Consider the following 21,607-nt stretch of genomic DNA (forward strand, 5'->3'; position numbering starts at 1 on the left):
TTGCATCTGTTCCAGATATCAACCAATTACATATTCCAGAAGGGGTGCATTAGAACAAACATAAACTTGAAGATATTCCAAATTCTGGGGTATTTGACAGTGATGATGCAGTAGAAGATGAATTAGCTCTTATATTTTGATATATTTTCTATCACTCCATATTAATTTAAGATATGCGGGTGCTTTAATTATTTCTCCTATAAATTTCTCCCTATATGACATAATTTGCTGTCTTACAGTGATGGTGCACAGATTTGGAAATATCTTTTGAATTATGCCTCTAATTGTTTTTGTTAAGAACCTCGCAGTTTTCAGCAAGTGAATGTAAAATGCATATATTTTTATATATTTATATATACAAGCATATCTGAAGTATTATCAAATCTTCAAGGCATTGTCCATTGGCATCCTACAGAAAAAATACTTTGTGTGTGAGTGGTGGGGTTTGACTCACCCAGCCCAATTCTGGCTCCTCTAACAACCAATGGAGAAGCCACTCTATGGGCCTTTCACCATTTAAAAGCCTCATGATACATTTACACAGCAGATAGCAGCATGCCTTCCAGCGCGGGTAGCGAGACTCACTCTAGGATTGCTCAAGCTAACACATAAAAATAGCAGTGTGGACATTTATGACTCCAGCAGAGACTCGGACTAGTAATGGGAGACATGAAAATTCAAATAGATTTTTTTTAACTGCCCCCCATATGAATTTTGGCCCTAGTTATGTGCCTAGTTTGCCTGTGTGTCAGTCCGGCCCTGAAGGTAGTGCACGTCTGTCTACTCCCACTGGGAGCCATGTTCCCAGCTGCAGTGTAAACATGCCCTGGAAATCAGAGGGCATTATAGCTGATCGCAAAAGCTAAAAAACTGTTAAAAACAGGGCTGCTATTTTTATTGTTTATGTAATGAAAAAGTATGTTTGACAAACATACTTTTAATATACAATAAGTGTCGCTATTGTACATTAACTTGATGTACTATTCTGTAAAACACCTTTCTATTGCCTGAACAAATAATAAAAGTTATGGAAACAATAAAATGCTTAAAATACATCTCTTTAAAAATGATCATATTAATGAATTTGTCAGTTTTGATTACTTTGTTGATATTTAGATAACTTCTTCCAGTAGGGATTTTTTGCCACTTGAATATTTGCAGTGCCAAATCAAATTTTTTCCAGCATGTATCATCTTGTATTAAATTTTTTAATAAACTACATAAAAACTTCAACTTCATTATCAGGTGTCAAGATTTTGATGTGATACATCTCTAAAGAAATCATATTGCATGGATTCCTACTCTGTAGATCTTGGGACTCAGGTTCCTGGATTCAAGAAAGCAACTAAACAGGTGTTTAAGTTTAACCATCCATGTTTAAGTGCCATTGATTTTTTCAAAACAACTTGAGCATGCATTCAAAGTTAAGCGTGTGTTTAAAGCATCCTTCCTGAATAGGTCCCTAATAATGCAGGATCATGGCCTAGGGATGCTTTAGTAAATTGAGGCCCTAGTGTGAGACGACTGAACCAATTTCACTCACACTAGCCTGCTGAGACACGGTGGTCAGAAACGTGTGATTCTCACTACCGGGTTTCATTTAAATTCCCTAGCTTAAGGCAAATGGATCTACTCTTCTATGTGCCTAGGAAGTGGAGATCCCGAGAGTTAGTCAACTAAAATCTTATTATTGATTATCTTGAGCAGAATTATAGACATATAATTATATCTCCTATTCTTCAGCACTTCTTCTTTTGACATTTTTATGTCCTTCACCGAATCAGATATTGGATATAAAAGTTATTGCTGTTATGTTAATCATTGCTAATTTAAGCCGCTATCAGGCAATATCAGAAGAGGAGGGACTTTGACTATATAGTAGATTGGTTTGGTTTGGGTTTTTTTGAGAAACTATTCCCATTGGCATCTTGCTGATCTGGATGGAGATGTCAGTTTCTGCCTAGGTCCAAATTTATTCTTGATAGATAATGTCACAGCTAATAGCTTTTTATAAAAATTGGAAAATTATATTGAAAAAAAAATAAAAGTGGAAATAAATTCCAAATATACACATTCTGTAATAACTTTGAGATAAATTATTTAGTTTAACTTGTAATGGCTTTATATGGAGGCTGCATTATACATTACATTTTCTTACATTTGATAAGGAAAGGCCTTGAGGCTTTCTTGAGGCACTTTTCTTCTACTCTGCCAGTGACTGTCTGATAGCAATATAACAAGTGACTTTTTTTCTGTTTCACATCTATATATAGAAGGGAGAACTATTTGCTGTGAAGTTACTCTTTAGTTGTTCAAGGGAGCTCTGTCTTTTTAGTTTATCAGTTTCATATAAAACAATTTGATTTTTTTAAACTCAAAACTTGATGGAAAATGAGCTGCATAAAATGCCGTGGTGCACAAGACTAAGCAACTGTGTATTGTGTGATTTTGTGGCCTTATAGAATTCTGGAGCACAATTCTGTGGCAAACGGTCAGGTTAAACTCAATATATATTTTAGACTGAAAGTTTAGATTCTGGAGTCTCAATCTGTATATTTAAATTAGAATTGTGTGTATGTGGCAACACACACACACACAAGTAATTCTCAATCTGTGCATGTGGTTGCTTGCGCCCTTTCTCTGCTAGAGTGTATGTATGTATTTTAGCTCTTATAGTTCTGAGAAAAATCTTGAAAAAGTGAACTGAGTTTAAATTAATGCAGTGTTGTCTTTCTGTAGGCCTGAGACCTGTTCAAATACCCCCTTCCCTCCCACTCCCTGCTGCCACTGTTGCCTGTGTTGATGTTTCTGTATCCTTACTCACTAGTTTTCTCCATTTAAGTAGTTTGTCTGGAACACAATATGCTATTATTACAACAAATAGCGTTCTCTGAAAAGTAATTGAGAGAGTGAGAAAAGAAAGCAAAAGCTAAGCCTCTTTTCTTCTTCTTTAAATGAATTCTTGGAGCCAGTAAGTTCTATTAGGAACAAAGAGACCACGATTTTCTGAACACAAAGGAGATTAAAGCATTTGTGGGTATTACACATGTTACTACTTCAGAGGGGTAGCCGTGTTAGTCTGAATCTGTAAAAAGCAACAGAGGGTCCTGATTTATACCTGCCTCTGGAAATTTCCATTACTTGCATCTGAAGAAGTGAGGTTTTTACCCACGAAAGCTTATGCTCCCAATACTTCTGTTAGTCTTAAAGGTGCCACAGGACCCTCTGTTGCATGTTACTACTTGCCATTAGAAATCTCTCACTAGTTTACTTGAAGACATTATATACTCATTGAATCAGATATTAAATCTGTTTGAGTGCTGGGCTACCACAACCATAAAGTTTTAATGAAGAATGACATCCATGGGCATGTGGAAGAAGAGTGACAGATGAAACTCTTCAGTAGATCTTGTCAGTGTTGAAAGTGGATCAGAATAAGAAATACTGATGGTATTTAAAAGCTAATGGGCATGAGCCATGAGTCCCAGATCTTTCTCCACTGTCCAGATTTGTAAGTCATGTCACAGTAGATTGCCAAGATGCTGAAGGTTGAGGCATAAGAAATTGGGAAGAATATGCATAATAGATCTTGGATAGTTCTAGGGTCTTGCTTGTCATTGCCTGTGAAGGTATCAGTGCCTTGCTAAGCCTAAACAAGCCATCTCAGCTTGACAAATTAGATATGCATAGCAGACCTTGGATCAATTCACTTAAAGGTATTGTCAGGACAATAGCATCTCTAGATTAAGAGTCACATACCTGTCACTGTATTCAGTGGTGGTCTCCTTTCCACGTCTTTCCATGAAATAGACCCTAAACCACGTGGCTGCATTTTGGTGTGACCCCAGCCAGGACGTCCTTAGGGGAGTCCGGGGCCCAGGACAGAAGTGCTGAGTTTGTCTGCCAGGGGAGTGCTCCGCCCAGTCCCCACCCCCACTCCATCCCTTCCACTCAATGAGGTACATTGCATTATGCCCCAGGAATAAGTAGAACTCGAAATGCTGTGTGTTCTGAATAGAATTAAAATCAGTTAAAACCAGACAATATATTACATTAACGCTGTACCTAAACCAAGGCCAACCAGGCTAAAACTAGTACTCAGACTGGAAGCAGAGTTCATCTTGCCTGATGAGTATAAGCATAGCATACAATATTTAGAGAAGGTCAGTTAATGAGGGTGGATCTGAGTTACTACAGAGAATTCTTTCCTGGGTGTCTGGCTGGTGAGTCTTGCCCACATGCTTTAGCTGATCACCATATTTAGGGTCGGGAAGGAATTTTCCTCCAGGGCAGATTGGCAGAGGCCCTGGGAGTTTTCTGCCTTCCTCTGCAGCGTGGGGCACGGGTCACTTGCTGGAGGATTCTCTGCACCTTGAAGTTTTTAAACCATGATTTGAGGACTTCAGTGGCTCAGACATAGGTTAGGGGTTTGATACAGGAGTGGGTGGGTGAGATTCTGTGGCCTGTGTTGTGCAGAAGGTCAGACTAGATGATCATATTGGTTCCATCTGACCTTAAAGTCTATGACTCTATGAGGGTGTTGTACAGAAAAAAATGCTCATGAACAAGACTGTGTCGCTTTGTACTCTCCCAGTTGGTGGTTCAGGTTTATTTTACTGTGCTTTCAAATAATGCCTTTGGTGCTAAAATGACCAACCTGACTGACTGGAGCTGACTGACTGGAGCTGGAAAATCCTGAGTATATTTATGAAAGGAATGTCTCCTATGTTCATGTCCTTAAAAAAAACTTCTCTCTCCCTCTTTTCCAAGTTTTTTCACAACTGTTTGATACCAATCGGGCACTGCAGCTGTAAGTATGTTGTCTTGGCTTCCAAGTATTGGTATAGTCTGGGTGGAAGCAGTTTCTCCTGTCAGTCAGTGAGAGGAAAAGGTCCTATTCAGGGGCAGCAGGGATGAAGCAGTAAGTTGACAGCAGTCTTGGTAGATAGTGGAATCAAAAGTTAAATATCTAGATGAGGAACAGGATTGGGGACATAGAGCAGTGGTCTCCAAACTTTTTTGATCGCTCGCCCCTATCCATAAAATTTTTTTGAGCACGCACCCCTTGCTGCACTGAAGCAAAAAAAAAAAAGAAGAAGAACTGCCGAAGCCCCTCCCGCCCCCCCCCCAAAAAGCCGCTCGGATTCCCGCCTGACGAAGCAAAAAAAAAAAGCGCTCCTCTTGCCACGCACCCCCCAAGGATCTTCTTGCGCACTCCCTGGGGTGCACGCACCCCACTTTGGAGACCACTGACATAGAGGAAAAGTGTTCTGGAAATGTTTGGGTTGATTTAACTTTTCCAAACCCCCAAGTCGATTAATATGCTTCTCTGTCACTGTCTCAAATCCAGTACCTAGAGTCCTGGAACCCTAATATTCCATCTGTCTTAAAGGAGTCCCATCGTTATATTAACTCATTAGCGGAGTTCATTCTGCTGAGCAGGAGGTTGCCAGTAGAATAAGTCTTTGAAACTCCAGGACTAACTGTTCATTATTAAAATATAATAGTTCTTAGCACTTATCTACGGCTTGTCATCTGTTGATTTCAACATCTTTTTCAAAGGCAAATAAGAATCACAACATCCATTTTATAAATTAGGAAACCCAGGCAGAGTGGTTAGGTGACTTACCTAAGCTCACACAGCAAGACAAGTGGCAGAATTGGGAATAGAACCAGATATCTTTTGTTTCCTTGTCTCAATCTTTGTCTGCTAGAAAACACTGGAGGCCTGGTCGTTTTGAAAGGCGAGGTTCTCCTCCTCCTAATAGCGGGATCAGTGAAGGAAGTGTGCAATGAGCAGGCAGGACCACGTCCCAGATGGCTAAGGGTACATTATCAAAACACAAGAATCCCCATGTTTTGAGACCCAGGTGGTTTGATACCCATTGGACCTGCAACTTGGAGTGAACAATAAGAAGAGGAGCAGACCCCAACAAACAAATCATCCCCCCGACTTTGTAGTCTTTTGGGTTTTATATCTATCTCTCATCACTTATCACCTGCCATCCATGGAAAATTCCAGGGTCCTTTCACCTAAAATGCTCTCAAATATCAGGCTCTTGACTTGTCTGGAAAGTATTTGTTTTGCATAGTGCAGGCGCACCTTATCTTTCAACAGTTTGTGCACCTATCAACAGAAGTCTGAGTTCCTAAAACAGGGCCAAGCAAGTTCTTTATGGATGGACGTGTTCCATTGTCATTTCAGGTTACATGATTACAGGAGCAGTTGATGAATTCTCCAAAGAAATTCCAAGTCCTTAACTAATCTTATTTTATAATGTCCCTACGCTTCTTCATCACTTGCATTGTTTTCCTGCTGAGAAACTTCTTAAAAGTGCTGTCTGAAAAATGAATACATTGCTGCAATTTTTGTAATTAGGGCCTGAGTTACTTGCAAGAGTGGAGAAGTGATGAGAAAAATATGGGCTGCTGATTGATTCCCGTAGCTTAACAAATATTGCTTGATTAGGGAATGACAAGGCATTTTAATTCTGGAGATTGTAAATAATAAAAGAGCTGAGGAAACTATGCTAGATTTATTTTGCCCTGACTATCTGATTTTAAGATTAATCAATATGGAGAAGTAAAACCAGGATTTCAGTGAAATCTAAAGGTTGACAAAGACAGCAGTATTATCTTGAAAACCATCTTTTTTCTATTTATAATATAGACAAAAGAATTGATATTCAGTATTGAGTTGAACATTCATGAAAGCTAAAGTGAAGTTGCAAGTAGACATGGAAGGTCTGTATTTTTAAACTCAGTGATTACACATTATAAATCTTTCCTGCATGGCCTATAACTGAAATTATAACAATCTAAATGGAAAAAGATTTTGAAACTTGTATATATTATTTTAAGCTAATTAAAGCTACTGAGGGCCAGCAAGGATAACTGGATGAAAGGTAGTCACAGAGAGTGCCTATTTTCAGATATTTAGAAAGTGGTTTTTAATATCAAACCGTACAATACTGTAATAAATGAAGACAGGTCATCAGCTGAATTGCACCTACTTCAAAGTACCAAAATATGTGTGTCTTGTTCTCAGTGTACTCCCTGTGATTGAACAATTGTATAACGGGAAATAATTTTAGCAAATGTTAAATGTGGTTGCATGTAACCTATAATTTCTCTTTAGATAGAAATATTTCTCCTATATCATGAAATTGAAAGGTTAGAAACCATGTGATTACATGAAAGCACTTGAATTACTGCATCAATGCCCTTTTTTTGGGTGGGGGCGGTGACTGCTTCTTGGGCTGTGAAATGCTAGGCTAAAAACGGTACTTGATGGTAGAGCTGTGCTCAGTGCTTCTAGTGAAACTTGAAACTGCTTGAAACTTGCCTGGTTGTGGGTTCCGTCATTAACTTTAAATTCATTTTGCTCAGATGCAAGACTTGGAGTGTGTACACAGTGGGAGTTGAAACAAACAAACTCATGTTTACATGGAGCCCTGAGACCCTAGAACTCCCCATTTCATACAATACTAACCAGTAAATGTCTACTTCTTGTGCAGTTAGAGCCTAATCTAAAGACCATTGAAGTTAATGGAAAGATTCCTATTGACTTGGTGGACTTTAGATCAGGCTCTTTGGGCACAATCCTGCAAGGTACTGAGTACCTCCTACTGACCTCAAATGCCAGTGAATTCAGAGATACCCAAGGCACACACCATTGTTCCTTGTGCATTCAAGGGAGGGAATGTGCTAGCTCTGAATTTCATGTTACTGTGATTTGAATATTTAATAGTTTCAAGTATTTAAATTTGTTTTCCCCCCTTTCTTTTTCTCTCAGGCTAGTCCCGCCCCTATAATCGTCAACACAGACACCTTGGACACAATTCCCTATGTAAGTATGATATTTTGTTTCCTCTTTTTGTGAGCAGTTGAACTTACAGCATGGTCTATCTTGATTTCCTTCCCTCCCCCCAGTAAAATTCTCTTCACTGCATTATCAGATACTCAAAACATTAGTCAAATGTATGCACCAAATGTTTCTTTAAATATATTGTATCTATTTTTTAAAAATGCTTGTGTGATTTAATTCTTTCCCAGTTGCACAAATTAGGGAAGGTAATAAAGTCTGGTGACATACAGTGCAAAGTAGTAATTCACATACAGAATTTTAATATGCAACAAAGTTTTAACAAATCAAAACTAGCGGTAACTTTCTTTTGAAAAATATTGTGGATTTATTGCATCTTTCCCTTTTCCCAGTGCAGCTGTAAAACTTGAAGAGTTTTATTTGCAGATCAGCAAATATTACTAATACCAAGAGTTTTTGTTTTGATTTGGGATTTTTTTTTTCTGAGGAAATTTCCAGCTATATAAGTCTGTGTCTGAATTTCTAGTATCAGATGGAGGGGAAACATCTTGTCTCAACCCTTCATCTGTTTTTCTGTATATCTTTTTTTAGACTGGAGGCATTTTAGGGTGTTTCTGTACAGCACCTAGCATGTGCTTGGCATTGCTGTCAGATAAGTAATAGTAATTTAACTTTTAACTAATAAGAATGTCATTTTATTTTTTAAAAATAGAAAAATTAATGCTCAGTTTTTACTCTTACCGTTTTGTGAAGAGCTTTTCAGAGGTTACTATGTGTTGTTAACAAACAGTGATGATAGGCTCAGATTCCAGAAAGAACTTCACCACAACAAATGAATGAAAAGAAAAGTCAGTTCTTACTGTATAAGTCTCTCAGACTGGAATCAATTTTGGGTACAAAGCTGCTACCTGAACGTTATATCCACCCATGCAAACAATAACCTCACACCCAACACTACAGGGAAAATTTCAAAATGAGCAGTGGCAACATGGCAGGGAATACATTCTTTCAGCTCAATATACAGAACCAATCTATAATGAAGGAGAGTGCAGAACACAAACACACTAAATAATAAAACTAACACATGTGTAATCATGTGTGCAAGTAAAGAAAATACAAGCAAAATTCAAAGTGGCTGCACTCTAGGATTGTTCTGGTTTTGTCCTAACTTACTAGTTAATATCCTATTTCTGATCCATTTGTTTCACCTTTGGAAAATAAGGGCTGTATAAACCCAGAGGAGTTCAGAACTTGACCCTGTTGGACATTTTATTTTTTTAGTTAAAAAACATGTTAGTCAAACTGGGACCAGTTCAGAAACCTAAAATTGTCTTGCAGTTATGCTGTAATTCCAATGTACTTATTACAGGAGAGCAAAGGGGCCAGAATTACTTTATGGGTAAAATTTTGCAAAGTTTTTACAATTCTTCATGTCAGTGTTATCCAAATTTTGAATACACCATCGTTTGTATTTCTTGCACTTGAATGGAAATCCTAATAGCATATAGCATGCAGCTATAGAATGTCTTTGCTCATTTTATTTTTCCAATTGCTTATTCAAAATTACAAAATTTCATTCAAATCTGAATTCATCTGAAATTCAGTGCCAGTCTAGTAGCAGTACTTTTTGACACATCTACTTACAGCAAGAACCTATACATTAATTATAGTTATAACTCTGTAATATACAAACTTTGTTCAAACATCTGTGACTAAATAGGCACATTTTCACATCAAACTACCGTTCATGTTAGAAAAGCAGCTGTTAATGAACTCAGTAATTTTAAACAAAGTACAAAACAAATAAATCCCCAAACCTTAAATGGGCAACAGTTTAGAAATTCTTCATTATCTATTAATATTAATTATAGGTAGGGCTCATAGCACTGCCTATTATTAAGATTGCCCAACACTTCTCATTATAGACCCTCTTTTCAGCTGCTTTTGTGTGGCAAATGCTAACTGTATGGGCAAAAATGTCCCCCCTCACAGTTTGCTACCGTCCCAGACTCCCTTCCAGCCTCACTCATTCTTTGTTACCTGCCTTTCCTACCCCACTTGGGCTAGGGTTGCCAACTTTCTACTTGCACAAAATCTTAACACCTTTGCCCCACCTTCTGCCCCACCCCTTCTCCGAGGCCTCGCCCCGCTCACTCCATCCTCCTCCCACCCGTCGCTCGCTCTCCCCACCCACACTCACTCGTTCATTTTCACCGGGCTGGCTCAGGGAGTTGGGGGTGTGGGAGGGGGTGAAGGCTCCGGGTGAGGGTGCAGGCTCCAGGGTGGGGCTAGAAATGAGGAGTTCAGGGTGCAGGAAGGGGCTCCAGGCTTGGGGGTGGAACGGGGGGTTGGATTATGGGAGGGAACTCTGGGCTGAGGCAGGGGGTATGGGCTCTGGGCTGGGGGTGTGGAGCCAGGGATGAGGGATTTGGGGTGAAGGAGGGTGCTCCAGGCTGGGGCAGGGGGTTGGGCTGGGTGTGACGGGGTTTGAGGGCTCTTGGCAGAAAGTGAAGATCATGTTGGATAATGACTGGTGATAAAGGACATACCTAAAGATTCTCCCATTTTGGCTCCAATTCAACAAGTTACTTAAGCACATGCCTAACTTTAAACATGTGAGTAGTGCCCTTGTCAATAGGCATGTTTTTATGTGACTTGATGAATTAGAGCCTTTGTGCCTAATGCAACATCACAATCTTTAAACACGAACACTGTTGCTGTTTCTTGTTGGCCATTTGTCACTTAGTATAAATTCTGGCCTTTTATAGCATGTAGAGTCCCCCAAAAACTATCACGACCCTATTGTGTAAGATGCTGGAAAAAGTGGTAAAGAAAAAACAATTTAGGGCCCTAATCCTTCAAATACTTACACGTATGAGTAGTTTAATTAAGAAACTTTATTCCAAAATGCCTTTGTCCCACTGCTTGATAGTACGTTGTTACATGTCCACACTGATTTATTTTTTTTTACTACCCCCTGATTTTTACAGAGAATTTGGGGCTATCCAAAATCTTAATAAAAGTATATTTCTATTACTTTTGTTTCATTGGGACATAACACTTGTAAAGGCCTGATCTCATGCTTTTGGAATCAGTGGGAAGGCTCCAGTGGGCTTTGGATCAGACCCAAAGTGCACAGGAACTCTTTTCTTTAGTTTTTTTTCTTTTTTTCTACCAGAAGTATTTCTCAGGGCAATACGAACTAATGAGCTGACCAGAAGCAAACTTTGTCTTTTTACCCATCATGACAATGATTGATCTAGGGAGAGAAATCTCTAGGAGATGTGATAATATCTCTCTAAAGCATATTGCCCTGAAACACAACTAGGTTCTTTTTATAGCTTCCTTATTGTCACTGTAAAAAAAAAAATGTTGCAAATGATACTTCCTCTCTCAAACTGATTATGGCATATTCTCAGAGGGTGATGAAATGTATGTGCCTTTCAGTGAATGAACTTTTCTTGTAACAATTACTGTGGAACATGAAAGGAATTTTGAGGAACTAGTAATATACAATTTGATACTACCGGTGTTCAGGAGGTGGGAGGAGATGTGGCAGTTTTGCCATAAGCAGATTTCAGAAGCTTTAAGATTCATTCTTTTAATACCAGTTTTATCATTCAGATACATGAACTATGTTTTCTTTCAGTTAGGATATTAGTTGTAAAAAAAGTAAAAATATTTAATCTCTGCCTCTTGGAGCCCCTCCATATAGATTTAAATCCAAATCTTTGGGTGTTGCTGACCAATTTGTCCTGTTGTTTCCTTGTAACCCTCCCCCGCACAGCAGTCTGTCTGCATTTATCTGTTGTCTCTTTGGGGCAGGGTCCATATTTTGTTTGTATGGCACCTAGTACAGTGGGGTCCTTGACTATGACTAAGGATCCTAGTCATGGTAATACAAATAAATAATAACTTTCATGGTGTTTATACCTACCCAAGCACCTATAATTCTGGAATTGGAATTGCAGTAGTAGATGATAGGTATTTTCAGATGTATGATGCTATACCTACAACTTCACAGTCTTCCTAAGGTTTTCTGGTGAAAATGACTCAAATACTTTGGGATCATTTGTGGGTAGGTACCGGTAAAGACATAGGTATAAAAATCCACACTGAGAAAACTGGGCACTTTGATGTTTGCACCATGTACAACACCTTGCGCCCCCTCCCCCTCAGCCCTGCGGCAGCTCCCCGCAGCCCTTCCACCCCGAGGCAACCCCCCACGGCAGCTCCCCCTCCCCGTCATAGCTCCCCCCTGGCCTGAGGAGCCGTGCGGCAGCTCCCCACCCCAGCTCACCTCTGCCTCGCCTCCTCTCCGAACACGCCCCCCCTGCTCTAATTCTCCTCCCCTCCCAGGCTTGCAGTGCCAAACCGCTGATTGGCACCGCAAGCCTGGGAGGTGGGAGAAGTGGAGCATCTGGTGCGCTGGGAGAGGGAGTCTGAGCCGCACGTGTCAGCGCGCCCTCGGCAGCCCAGCCCAGGAACGCTGTAAAGAAAAATTGGGGGTACTGCTTTTTGGCTCCCCCAAATCTTGGCGCCCTAGGCAACCGCCTAGTTTGCCTTAATGGTAGCACCAGCCCTGACCATGTACCATCTTCTTGGATGTCACTCAAAATGTTGCACACCCATTTTATTGTGATCTGTGGAATTTTATGTTGTCTTCACTTTAAGTATTGTATTGCTCTTTGTCCCCAAATTTAAGGGTTCTGTTGTGCTCTAGACTTGCTGTTATGTTGCTTGGCAATTCTGTTTCCAATAATAAGGAACATGAGAATTATGCTAAAATATTTAAATACCTACTTTTTTCACAAAGATTCATATCTGTATATGGAACTTGCCTAAACTCTGACATAGGAGGCATTTCTTCTCTACTGTTAGTCTCCCTTTGGAGATTCATGTCCCACACATCCCCCCACAATGGAGGCAGGAGCGGGATATTATTCTATATATTGTAAAAGGCGACAAGGAGTCCTGTGGCACCTTATAGACTAACAGAAGTACTGGAGCATAAGCTTTTGTGGGTGAATACTCGCTTCGTCAGATGCATGCTTTCATTACAATAGTGCCTAGATTCTCTACCGAATACCAGGGCCCCATTTTGCTAATATGGTCTCCACAGCTATTCATGAGATTGCCTACAAACAGGACAATTGGTACAAGTTCATTAAAAAGAGGAATTATTTTTATTCAGACTGCTTAATATTTTAATTTGCCATTAACTCATATTTAACTAAACAGTGGAAAGAAGAGCTTTAAAACAACAAAAACAAAACAAAAATCACCTAAGGATTTAAGCAGTCCACATCTCTAGGTTTTTATCTACAGCATAACCGGAAAACGAAGACTTGATATCAAGGAGGAAAAGGCAAGGAAAGAAAAATGTAAAAATCAGAAACTTTCAGACCTTTATGTATAATAAGAAGCAATAAAAGACACTCACCAATGGTGTCATAAATATAAAGAAAAGGGTAGCATAAAATCCCTCTTTGGCAGCTGTACTGAATCACTTTACCTGTAAGGGGTTAAGTAGCTCAAATCACCTAGTTGGCACTTGACCAGAAGGACCAATGAAGAAAGAAGATACTTTCAAATCTCGGGGTGCGAGGGGGAAGAATTTGTTTGTGGCTCTCTTTGTTTGTTCCCTCTCTGGACGGAAGGAGAGACCAAGCAGGTACAACATCTCCTGAAAATATACCTGGAATGATCCATCTATAATAATATAAATTGTAAGTAGGCAAGGAAATGCATTAGGTTATCTTTTGTTTTATCTTGTGAATTTTACCTATGCTAAAGAGGTAGTTTCATTCCTGTTTTGTAACTGTGAAGCTGAGTCCAGAGGGGAGTCCTCTGTGTTTTAAATCTTTTTATTTACCCTGTAAAGTTACCTTCCATCCTGATTTTGCAGGTGTGATTCTTTTACTTTTTCTTTATAAATAAAGTTCTTCTTTTAAGAACCTGATTGATTTTCAGTGTCCTAAAGAGAAAGGGTTTGGTCTGTGCTCACATTGCTAACCAATTGGTTGGTATATTATTCTCAAGCCTCCCGAGGAAAGGGGGTGAAGGGGCTTGGGGGGATATTTTGGGGGGATAGGGATTAAAAGTGACTCTTCCCTGAATTTTTGTATAAATCACTTGGTGGTGGCAGCAATACCGTCCGAGGACAAGGAAAGGAATTCGTGCCTTGGGGAAGTTTTAACCTAAGCTGGTAAAATATAAGCTATGGGGGATTTTCATGTGGGTCCCCACATCTGTACCCCAGAGTTCAGAGTGGGGGGGAATCCTGACAGATGGTTTCCACTTGAAGTTGCCTTTAGTATAGTATTTTCATTCGCCTCATACATGAACCTGACTACTAATTCTTGATCAATAAAATAGGAGTGAAACTTTCTACTAAATGTTTACTTTCTTGTTGCATTGTTTGTTTGTTTTTAAAAAACTTGTTATAAACTACATTGTCTTTCATTATTTAAAACATATTGTTTATGCCAGAGGAACCGTAACCTTTAATGAAAATATTAGCCATATGTTGATTTTACCAATGTCCGCAAAACTCCGAGTGTTGTTTCACTCAAGGGTATTTTACTAGAATTCGGGAGCATGAAAGAGTAATGATCTGACATTTGGAATGTATGCTGTGAATGTCTGATGTGAATTTGGGTGAAGAATTAATGAAAGAGAAGAAGAAAGACCAAGATGATAAAAATAATACTCTGAAAAGGAACAAATGGACAGGAACTAATAATAATCAATATCAGCTCCAAAATGTGAGTGAGAAGTCTTTTACAAAATAATCATTCCCTTTCACTCACTCAGTCCTTGCGAGATGGAAAAGAATGAAGTCTATCTATCTCGTCCGTGCTGTAAATACACATTTAGAACATAAAATATATGTTTTTCTTTAGACAAAACCATAACTTCTAATTCTAGCACACATTTTTTTATGTCAAATCCACAATAGTTTTAGAAAGAAATATAGAGTGGGCAAGATGGTGCAATGAGTTAATTAGGTGGTAACTTGAAGATACTTTCTACTAACTCAGTAATAACTATGATCACAGTTGATATGCTCAGAGGGCAAAAGCCAAGATTGTTCAGTAGCTCTGACTGGGGTTACTTCCAAGTTAAACAAAAGCACCCCTAACTAGTTACTGATATAGATCAATGCTTCTGTGATGACCTCTATCCAGGGCTTAAATTCTCAGAGATTTTTCTCTGAGCCCCCCACACTCTCCTCCCCTCCCCCCATTCGGGGCTGTGGGCTTCAGCTGAGGGGCAGGAGGTCTCGGGGCTTGGGGAGGGGCACGCCAGAGGTCCCGCGGGTTTGAAAATGTTTACTGGAGCTCCGCTCTGGACGGCTCGGGCTGAATTTAAGCCCTGCCTCTACCTGTTTGGGAATCAGCCGCCACATTAGTAACTGAGCGTGGATCTTAAAACACTTTTACAAATATTAATGTATTAAATGATTGGTTTTCAAGCTTTGGGGCATGCCCCCCGGGGGGGGGGGAGGTGATGAGGTTTTGGGGGGGCAGCGAGCAGCATAGAGTAGAGGTGCTTCTCAGTCAGCTGCATCCTGCAGGCCCTGCCTGGTGATGCCGTCAGGAGACAGCTGTCATAACCTGACTGCAAATCTTGTAGAGGCTCGTGGAGGGGCTTTGCTTAAGTTTGGGGCAGGCAGGCAGTCTTGGAGCACCTGTGCATGTGCGCTGCTGGGCCACTAGACTTGGCAGGAGGGGGAAGGAGTCACTGCAGGTTAGCCTCACACCGTCAGAAAGCAGCAGTGAGGAGGAGGCTTAAGCCTGCCCAGCAGCTGCAAATGGTCTCGCAGGGCTTGGCAGTGGGTAAGAAATGGGGGCATCTGGGTACCAGTTTCTTGTTCCTGACAGAGATATGCATGGGGCGAGGGGGAGAGTAAACTGTGGGTGCCCCTGCCTTCCCACCCCATGCAGGTACCCAATACCCCCTGCCTCCTGCTATCTCCAGCGCTGCCATGTTAGCTGTCTGGCCTATCCCATGCCTGCCTCCATGGTCTGGGGATGTGCGGGACATGAAGCTCCAAAGGGAGACGAAGCAAAAAACCTCTGGGAACCTCTGAAATCAGTCTTGCAGGGTGAATTGATACCTCTGTTCTAGAGATGGGGAAGCTGTGAGAATATATGTCTAATGAGCCTGAGTACAGTAATGAATCAGGGCGCAATGATTTGCATAGTGTTTCACAGCTGAAACCACTGCAGCATTAGCAGATCAGAATAAATGGGCTCACGTATTTGTATGGATTCGAAAAATTACTGCTGGGAGGTAGGAACTCTACAGGCTCCCGCGCTTTGATTTGTTGAATCCATTGTGTTTCAGTGTAATAGAAAAAAAAATCAGCTTTTTCTGTTTGGAGTTCTAATATGAAAAATGACCAGTAAAGATTATTTTGATTTTAGTCTAGTCCTAAGGATCATTTACTATCCATTGTGTTGAAGCCAGTACATCCCAAACTGGCAACTCTGCCAATTGATTTAAAGGCTGGCTAATGAAACTGTAGGGGCAGATGCGAAGGCATGGCAGGGGAGGGCAGATTGTGCAGTTCCTGCGTTAACTCTCCTTGGCTCGAGCCAGACCACACCCTCATTTTATGAGCACAGATGTTCAGTGCATTCCCCAATCTTAGCATTTTGCCAAAGCTACATGATTAACCGCCATTTTCATACCCTTCACCCACTCCCATCTCCATGATTGTTTCTTCTCTGCTCTCTCGGCCTTCACGTATATCTGTCTAGATATTTAAGATCCCCCGCACAGTGAGCACCCCACAGTCTTCAATGTATTTATCCTTACAACACCCCTGTGAGGCAGGGCTGTACTATTATTCCCATTTTACAGATGGGGAACTGACACAGAAAGCCTAAAGGCCAGATTTACAAAAATATTTAGGTTCCTAAGGATTGGTATCTAATGGGATTTACAAAAGCACCTAAACAAGTTAGTTGCCTAATTCCCATTGAAAGTCATTGGGATTAAGGCTCCTAGGTGACTAAGGCACTTTTGAAAATTCTATTCTGCATCTAAATACCTTTGTAAATCTGGCCCTAAGTGACTTGCCTAAGGTCACACAGCTAAAGAATCAGGGACTTGAATCAGCTTTCCCAGATCCTAGTCTAGTGATCTAACCACTGGACCATCCTGCTGCTATTTGTCCCTCACTCTGTGGCCTAGTCTGCCACACCCTTGCCATCTTCTCCCTAAACCACACTTCTTGCAGCAGCTGCCATTCCACAATGAAACGATAAAATATAATTAAAAAGCAACAAGAAACCCATATGTAACTGATGATGCTGGTCAAAAAATTTTGACCTGAAGATTTTTCATCTTTATTTTAAAGGCAAATTTTCATGAAAAGTTATCAACATTGTTGAAAAATTTCATTTATCACAGAAATTATGCCTTTTAAAATATTTTATTCAAAACATCATAAAAATGTTACTAAAACAGTGATTGAAACTTTTCATTTACTGAAAACTGGGGTAAACAACATGTGAATAGCAATTTGATTAAAGGTTTCAGATTGGTAGCCGTGTTAGGCAACTCCCATCTTTTCAATACCTGCTACTTTATTTTCCACTCCATGCATCTGATGAAGTGGGTTCTAGCCCATGAAAGCTTATGCCCAAATACATTTGTTAGTCTCTAAGGTGCCACAAGGACTCCTTGTTGTTTTTAATTTGATTACATTTACTTTAGGAATTAAAAAAAATCAATTTCCTGTAATGGATTTCCTTAAAATTCTAGAAATGGCTCCGTTTCAAGCTGTTTGAAATTAAAATGATTTTGAATATTTTTTATGAAAACCATCTGTGTATATTTCAACCCATACTAGTGTCTAATAAGTCACATGCTGAATATCACTGCATGTTGAAACCATTTTTCTTGTTCATCCCAGCCTGCTTGTTACCTCATTGAGTTGTTAGCTCATTGGGCATGGAGCCTTTCTCCCTAGTTGTCTGTAAAGCATCTGTAACAGTGTCATTCCTTCTTAATTATGCTAAGTACCCTGTGAAAGGGAACATTCACCAGCAGTGCTACCTAGTGGTCAGGCTGGGGTGTGGCGGATTATCTTCCTCCTGGGTATTCCCCTTTCTGACTATTAGTCGGCCGTGCAATGGTCTGTTCTTTTAGCAACTGAGTCCTCTGTCAAGGTCACACGGTCAAGCCTGTCCCTTTTGGGGTACACATAAGGAGTTAAATAATGTGGAAGTCTTCAGAAATCAGCAAGGGCTTCCCCACTGGGTCGGGGTCTTGGGTTCTCCAGTCTCTCCTTTGCAGGCTTGGTCAGATCAGTGTCTCCACTGCTCAGGCAGCAAGAGCTCCTGTCGTGCTCCTTCCGAGCAGTTCAGAGCATAGATTTAATTAAATCACCTCACCTCCCCTGTTTGCCTGCCTGCCACTGAGCTACTCTGCTTCCTTTTTTAAGCTGTACCAGGTGCAGAGGGGAGGACTGCCAGGGCCCAGATCAGCTCGTTAACCCCTTTTTTTCCAGTGTGAGGTTTGTGTACTCCATCATGTACTGCCACCAATTTCATCCAGAAAACCTGCCCTATTTGTGTTCAAATAAAGAGAGAGGGTTTTTGACAGGTAACACATACCTTTAGGGCATTCTCACGTTTTCAGTGGTTCAGCAAAGATCACTTTTCCTTTTCTTGTGTGCTTTGTATGCACTCTGTAGACCCTGATTTCTCTCTCTTATATCAGAAAGATTTTGATTAATTAAAACTTTTGGTGATGTTGACATTGTTCAGTGCCTTGTAAACCCCTTTCAGCTCGGCAACTTGAAACAATTTTCATCCTGTGGCAGATTGTTTTTGTCAATCTGCCTTTCTTTAAACCAGGGCTGGCTCCAGCTTTTTTTGCCGCCCCAAGCGGCGAAGCCAAAAAAAAAAAAGAGAAAGATCGGCGGCAGCTCTACCGCGCGGCTTCATTCTTCTGCGGCAATTCAGCGGCGGGTCCTTCCCTCCGAGAGGGATTGAGGGACCCGCTGCCGAATTCCTGCCGAACACTCGGATATGCCGCCCCTTTCCATTGGCTGCCCCAAGCACCTGCTTCCTTTGCTGGTGCCTGGAGCCGGCCCTGCTTTGAACAGAGGGAAGGGAAGGGCCCTATATTCTATTATACTGTGCTTACATTCTTCTTTATAGTTCAGGCCTGCAGGAAATTATAAAGGGAATAGTTAATTAGCTTTGTTTCTAGGTTCAGTGACTTGAAAACCTTTGGTTTGCCAAGCTTCAGTTCTGGGAATTAATTTGATAGGAGTCTTTAATGGTACAGAATGAATTCTTCTGCAGTAGCTTAAGCACAATTAAACATGGGTAGGAGTTTTTTCATACTGTATTTTTTGACTATAAATTTTAGTTCCTTTTTATAATGGGAAGCATTCATTTAAAACTGTGTGAGTCACCTTCGTTTCCCTGATGCAGAGTAATCCTCATTTAGTTCTTTTAGGAATTTGCATAGGTGCTAAATGGCTAGTTCTAACCTAATCCAGGATAAACTCATACATCACTCACTGAAATCAGGGGGAGCCTCACATATTTATCTGAGGATTTAATGTAATCTTTAGCTGCTTTCCCTTTCTTATATGTTTCTTGTTGGACTAAATCCACTTAGCTGTATTGATATTATTTTTAATCAGTTAAAATATTAAGAGCTATAAGCATGTGTCCTGGCCTGTATTCTTTTCTTTCTTCCCATATTCCTTCCCCTCGTATTGCTGTCTCCTTCTGTTGTTGTCTTTCAATTGTCCCTAGCCTCAGTGCACCCACACTGGAGTGTAAGGCCCTTTCATTGTGTGACTGTGCTTCCCAGATCTTCAGTCCTGTGTGAAGTTTAGAGCTGCTTTCTCCTGCCCACAGGGAGCAAGTGGGTGAGGAGGGGACATAGAGGTGTGAGGATTGGGTGATGTTTCGGCTCTCCTCCCCACCAGCCAGGACAGCTGACAAAGCATGCAAGTGCGGGGGTGGGGTGGGCAATTTGCACCCTTTCAAAGGCTGCAGTAAATGACTTCCCTCCAAATTTGTGGGCAAGAAAGCAATGAGAATCTGAGTCCCCACTCTGTGCCACTCAGGGCTTGTCATGGGCTGGTACAGCTGCATGCTGCCTGTTACTCAGAGATAAACGCTCAATCACAAGCTAGCCCCAGACAGTAAGGTCTTTTGGTGCAAGGATGTAGGCTTCATATATTTTTGTGAAGTGCCATGTTCTGTATGGCACTTTATAACTAATGAATATGAATTATATGATGCATGTATACCACTTTTAAGCAAACATATAGAGATGCTGGTAATTGGAGCATTAAAATCCTGAGCTAAAAGGTTCTGATCTGGAATTTCCCAAAGCATGGCATGGAGTCCATGGAGATGTTTTCCTCTACGTTTTGGCCCTTCAGTTGTGGTGTACTCTTTTTGTGCTCTGCTAAATAGTTGCTGTGTTCTACTACAAAGGTAGATACCTTTCAGCAGTGGCGGAAGTGATTTCTATATACTCCTTATCCACCTCACAAGAATATTCAGAGGGTTGGTTTAGTTAATCTTAGTTTAAAGCACTTTTTGATCCTCAGAGGATAAATACTTTGAAAAAACTTCCCCTTGGAGTCTGGCATGATTAGGACAGTCAGTTTTAGTTAATCTTAAACTTCTGAAATTCTAATTCTGAAATTCACACACTAGTTCAATACAGAACTCTCTGTTTTGCTGATCTACTGCCTCCAAATATCTTTATTGATTTAGACTTCAATCCTGGAAACTAGTGTTCACATGATTGTGGCCTTAATAACCTTGAAAACAATATGTTAAAGGGATGCAATTTTTGGCCTTCATTCCAGTCATCGTGATTTTGATGGAGCTTCCTGTTTTTAGAATAATGTTAAGAAGATAATAGGGATATAAAAAAGAAAAAAAGAAAACAAAAATACAGAAAGGAATTTCTGACTCAGATTTATTTTAGTTCTCTGATGCCTGTTATTTTTTCTACCTCACTACCAGTGAATGTTATACTTCTTTCTTTTAAAATATTGCACTTTAAAGGAGAGATTTTCTAAAGTATCCAATGAATTGATTTTCGAAAGTATCCATATACCCCACTGATTTTTTTCTATAAGGTTTGTGCTCTTAGGTACTTTTGAACATCTCTCTGTCAATAAATGTGTCCTAAGCACATATCATTAACCAAGGAAAATGTTGTTTAACAACATATCTGGCTAATCATTAAATTGCAAATTCAAAATTCCATTTTGGGGGCCTATTTTAGTTTCCTCAAGAATGAGTATGCCCTTGTACGTTTCAAAGCCAGGGCCTGGTGCTCCCCTGGAGTAGTGATGTGGGAGAGAATTTAGTCTAGCAGGCACTGGGGGTAGAGAGGGTACAGGTGGAGATCCCCTTACTAGAGGAGTTCAGATTAACCCTGACTGTACTCAGAGCCGGCTCCAGAGTTTTGGCCACCCCAAGCAGCCAAACAAACAAAAAAGCAATTGCGATCGCGATCTGCGGCGGCAATTCGGCGGGAGGTCCTTCGCTCTGAGCGGGAGTGAGGGACCGTCCGTCGAATTGCCGCCGAACAGCTGGACCTGCCGCCCCTCTCCGAAGTGGCCGCCCCAAGCACCTGCTTAGTAAGCTGGTGCCTGGAGCCGGCCCTGACTGTACTCATATCAAAAGATAAGACTCCCCCATTCCCTTTTGATAAAGCCTTTTTCCAGATGTGATGACAATTAAGGCACAGTCCTGCAAATGTTCTTAACTGTAAGCA

General features: G+C 40.6%; 1 protein-coding gene across 12 annotated transcripts in view; it reads left to right on the forward strand.

Moving 5' to 3' along the window:
* DLG2 (discs large MAGUK scaffold protein 2) overlaps nucleotides 1–21,607 on the forward strand; it is a 1,462,668-nt gene that overhangs the window by 903,123 nt on the left and 537,938 nt on the right. For all 12 annotated transcript variants that reach the window (XM_034759045.1, XM_034759046.1, XM_034759048.1 and 9 more), the window contains one exon: nucleotides 7,796–7,849. In XM_034759045.1, the coding sequence (XP_034614936.1) occupies nucleotides 7,796–7,849 (54 nt within the window). The remainder of the gene's footprint in view (nucleotides 1–7,795; nucleotides 7,850–21,607) is intronic.

Source organism: Trachemys scripta, chromosome 1, assembly GCF_013100865.1.
Source record: "Trachemys scripta elegans isolate TJP31775 chromosome 1, CAS_Tse_1.0, whole genome shotgun sequence".
Taxonomy (NCBI): Eukaryota; Metazoa; Chordata; order Testudines; family Emydidae; genus Trachemys; species Trachemys scripta.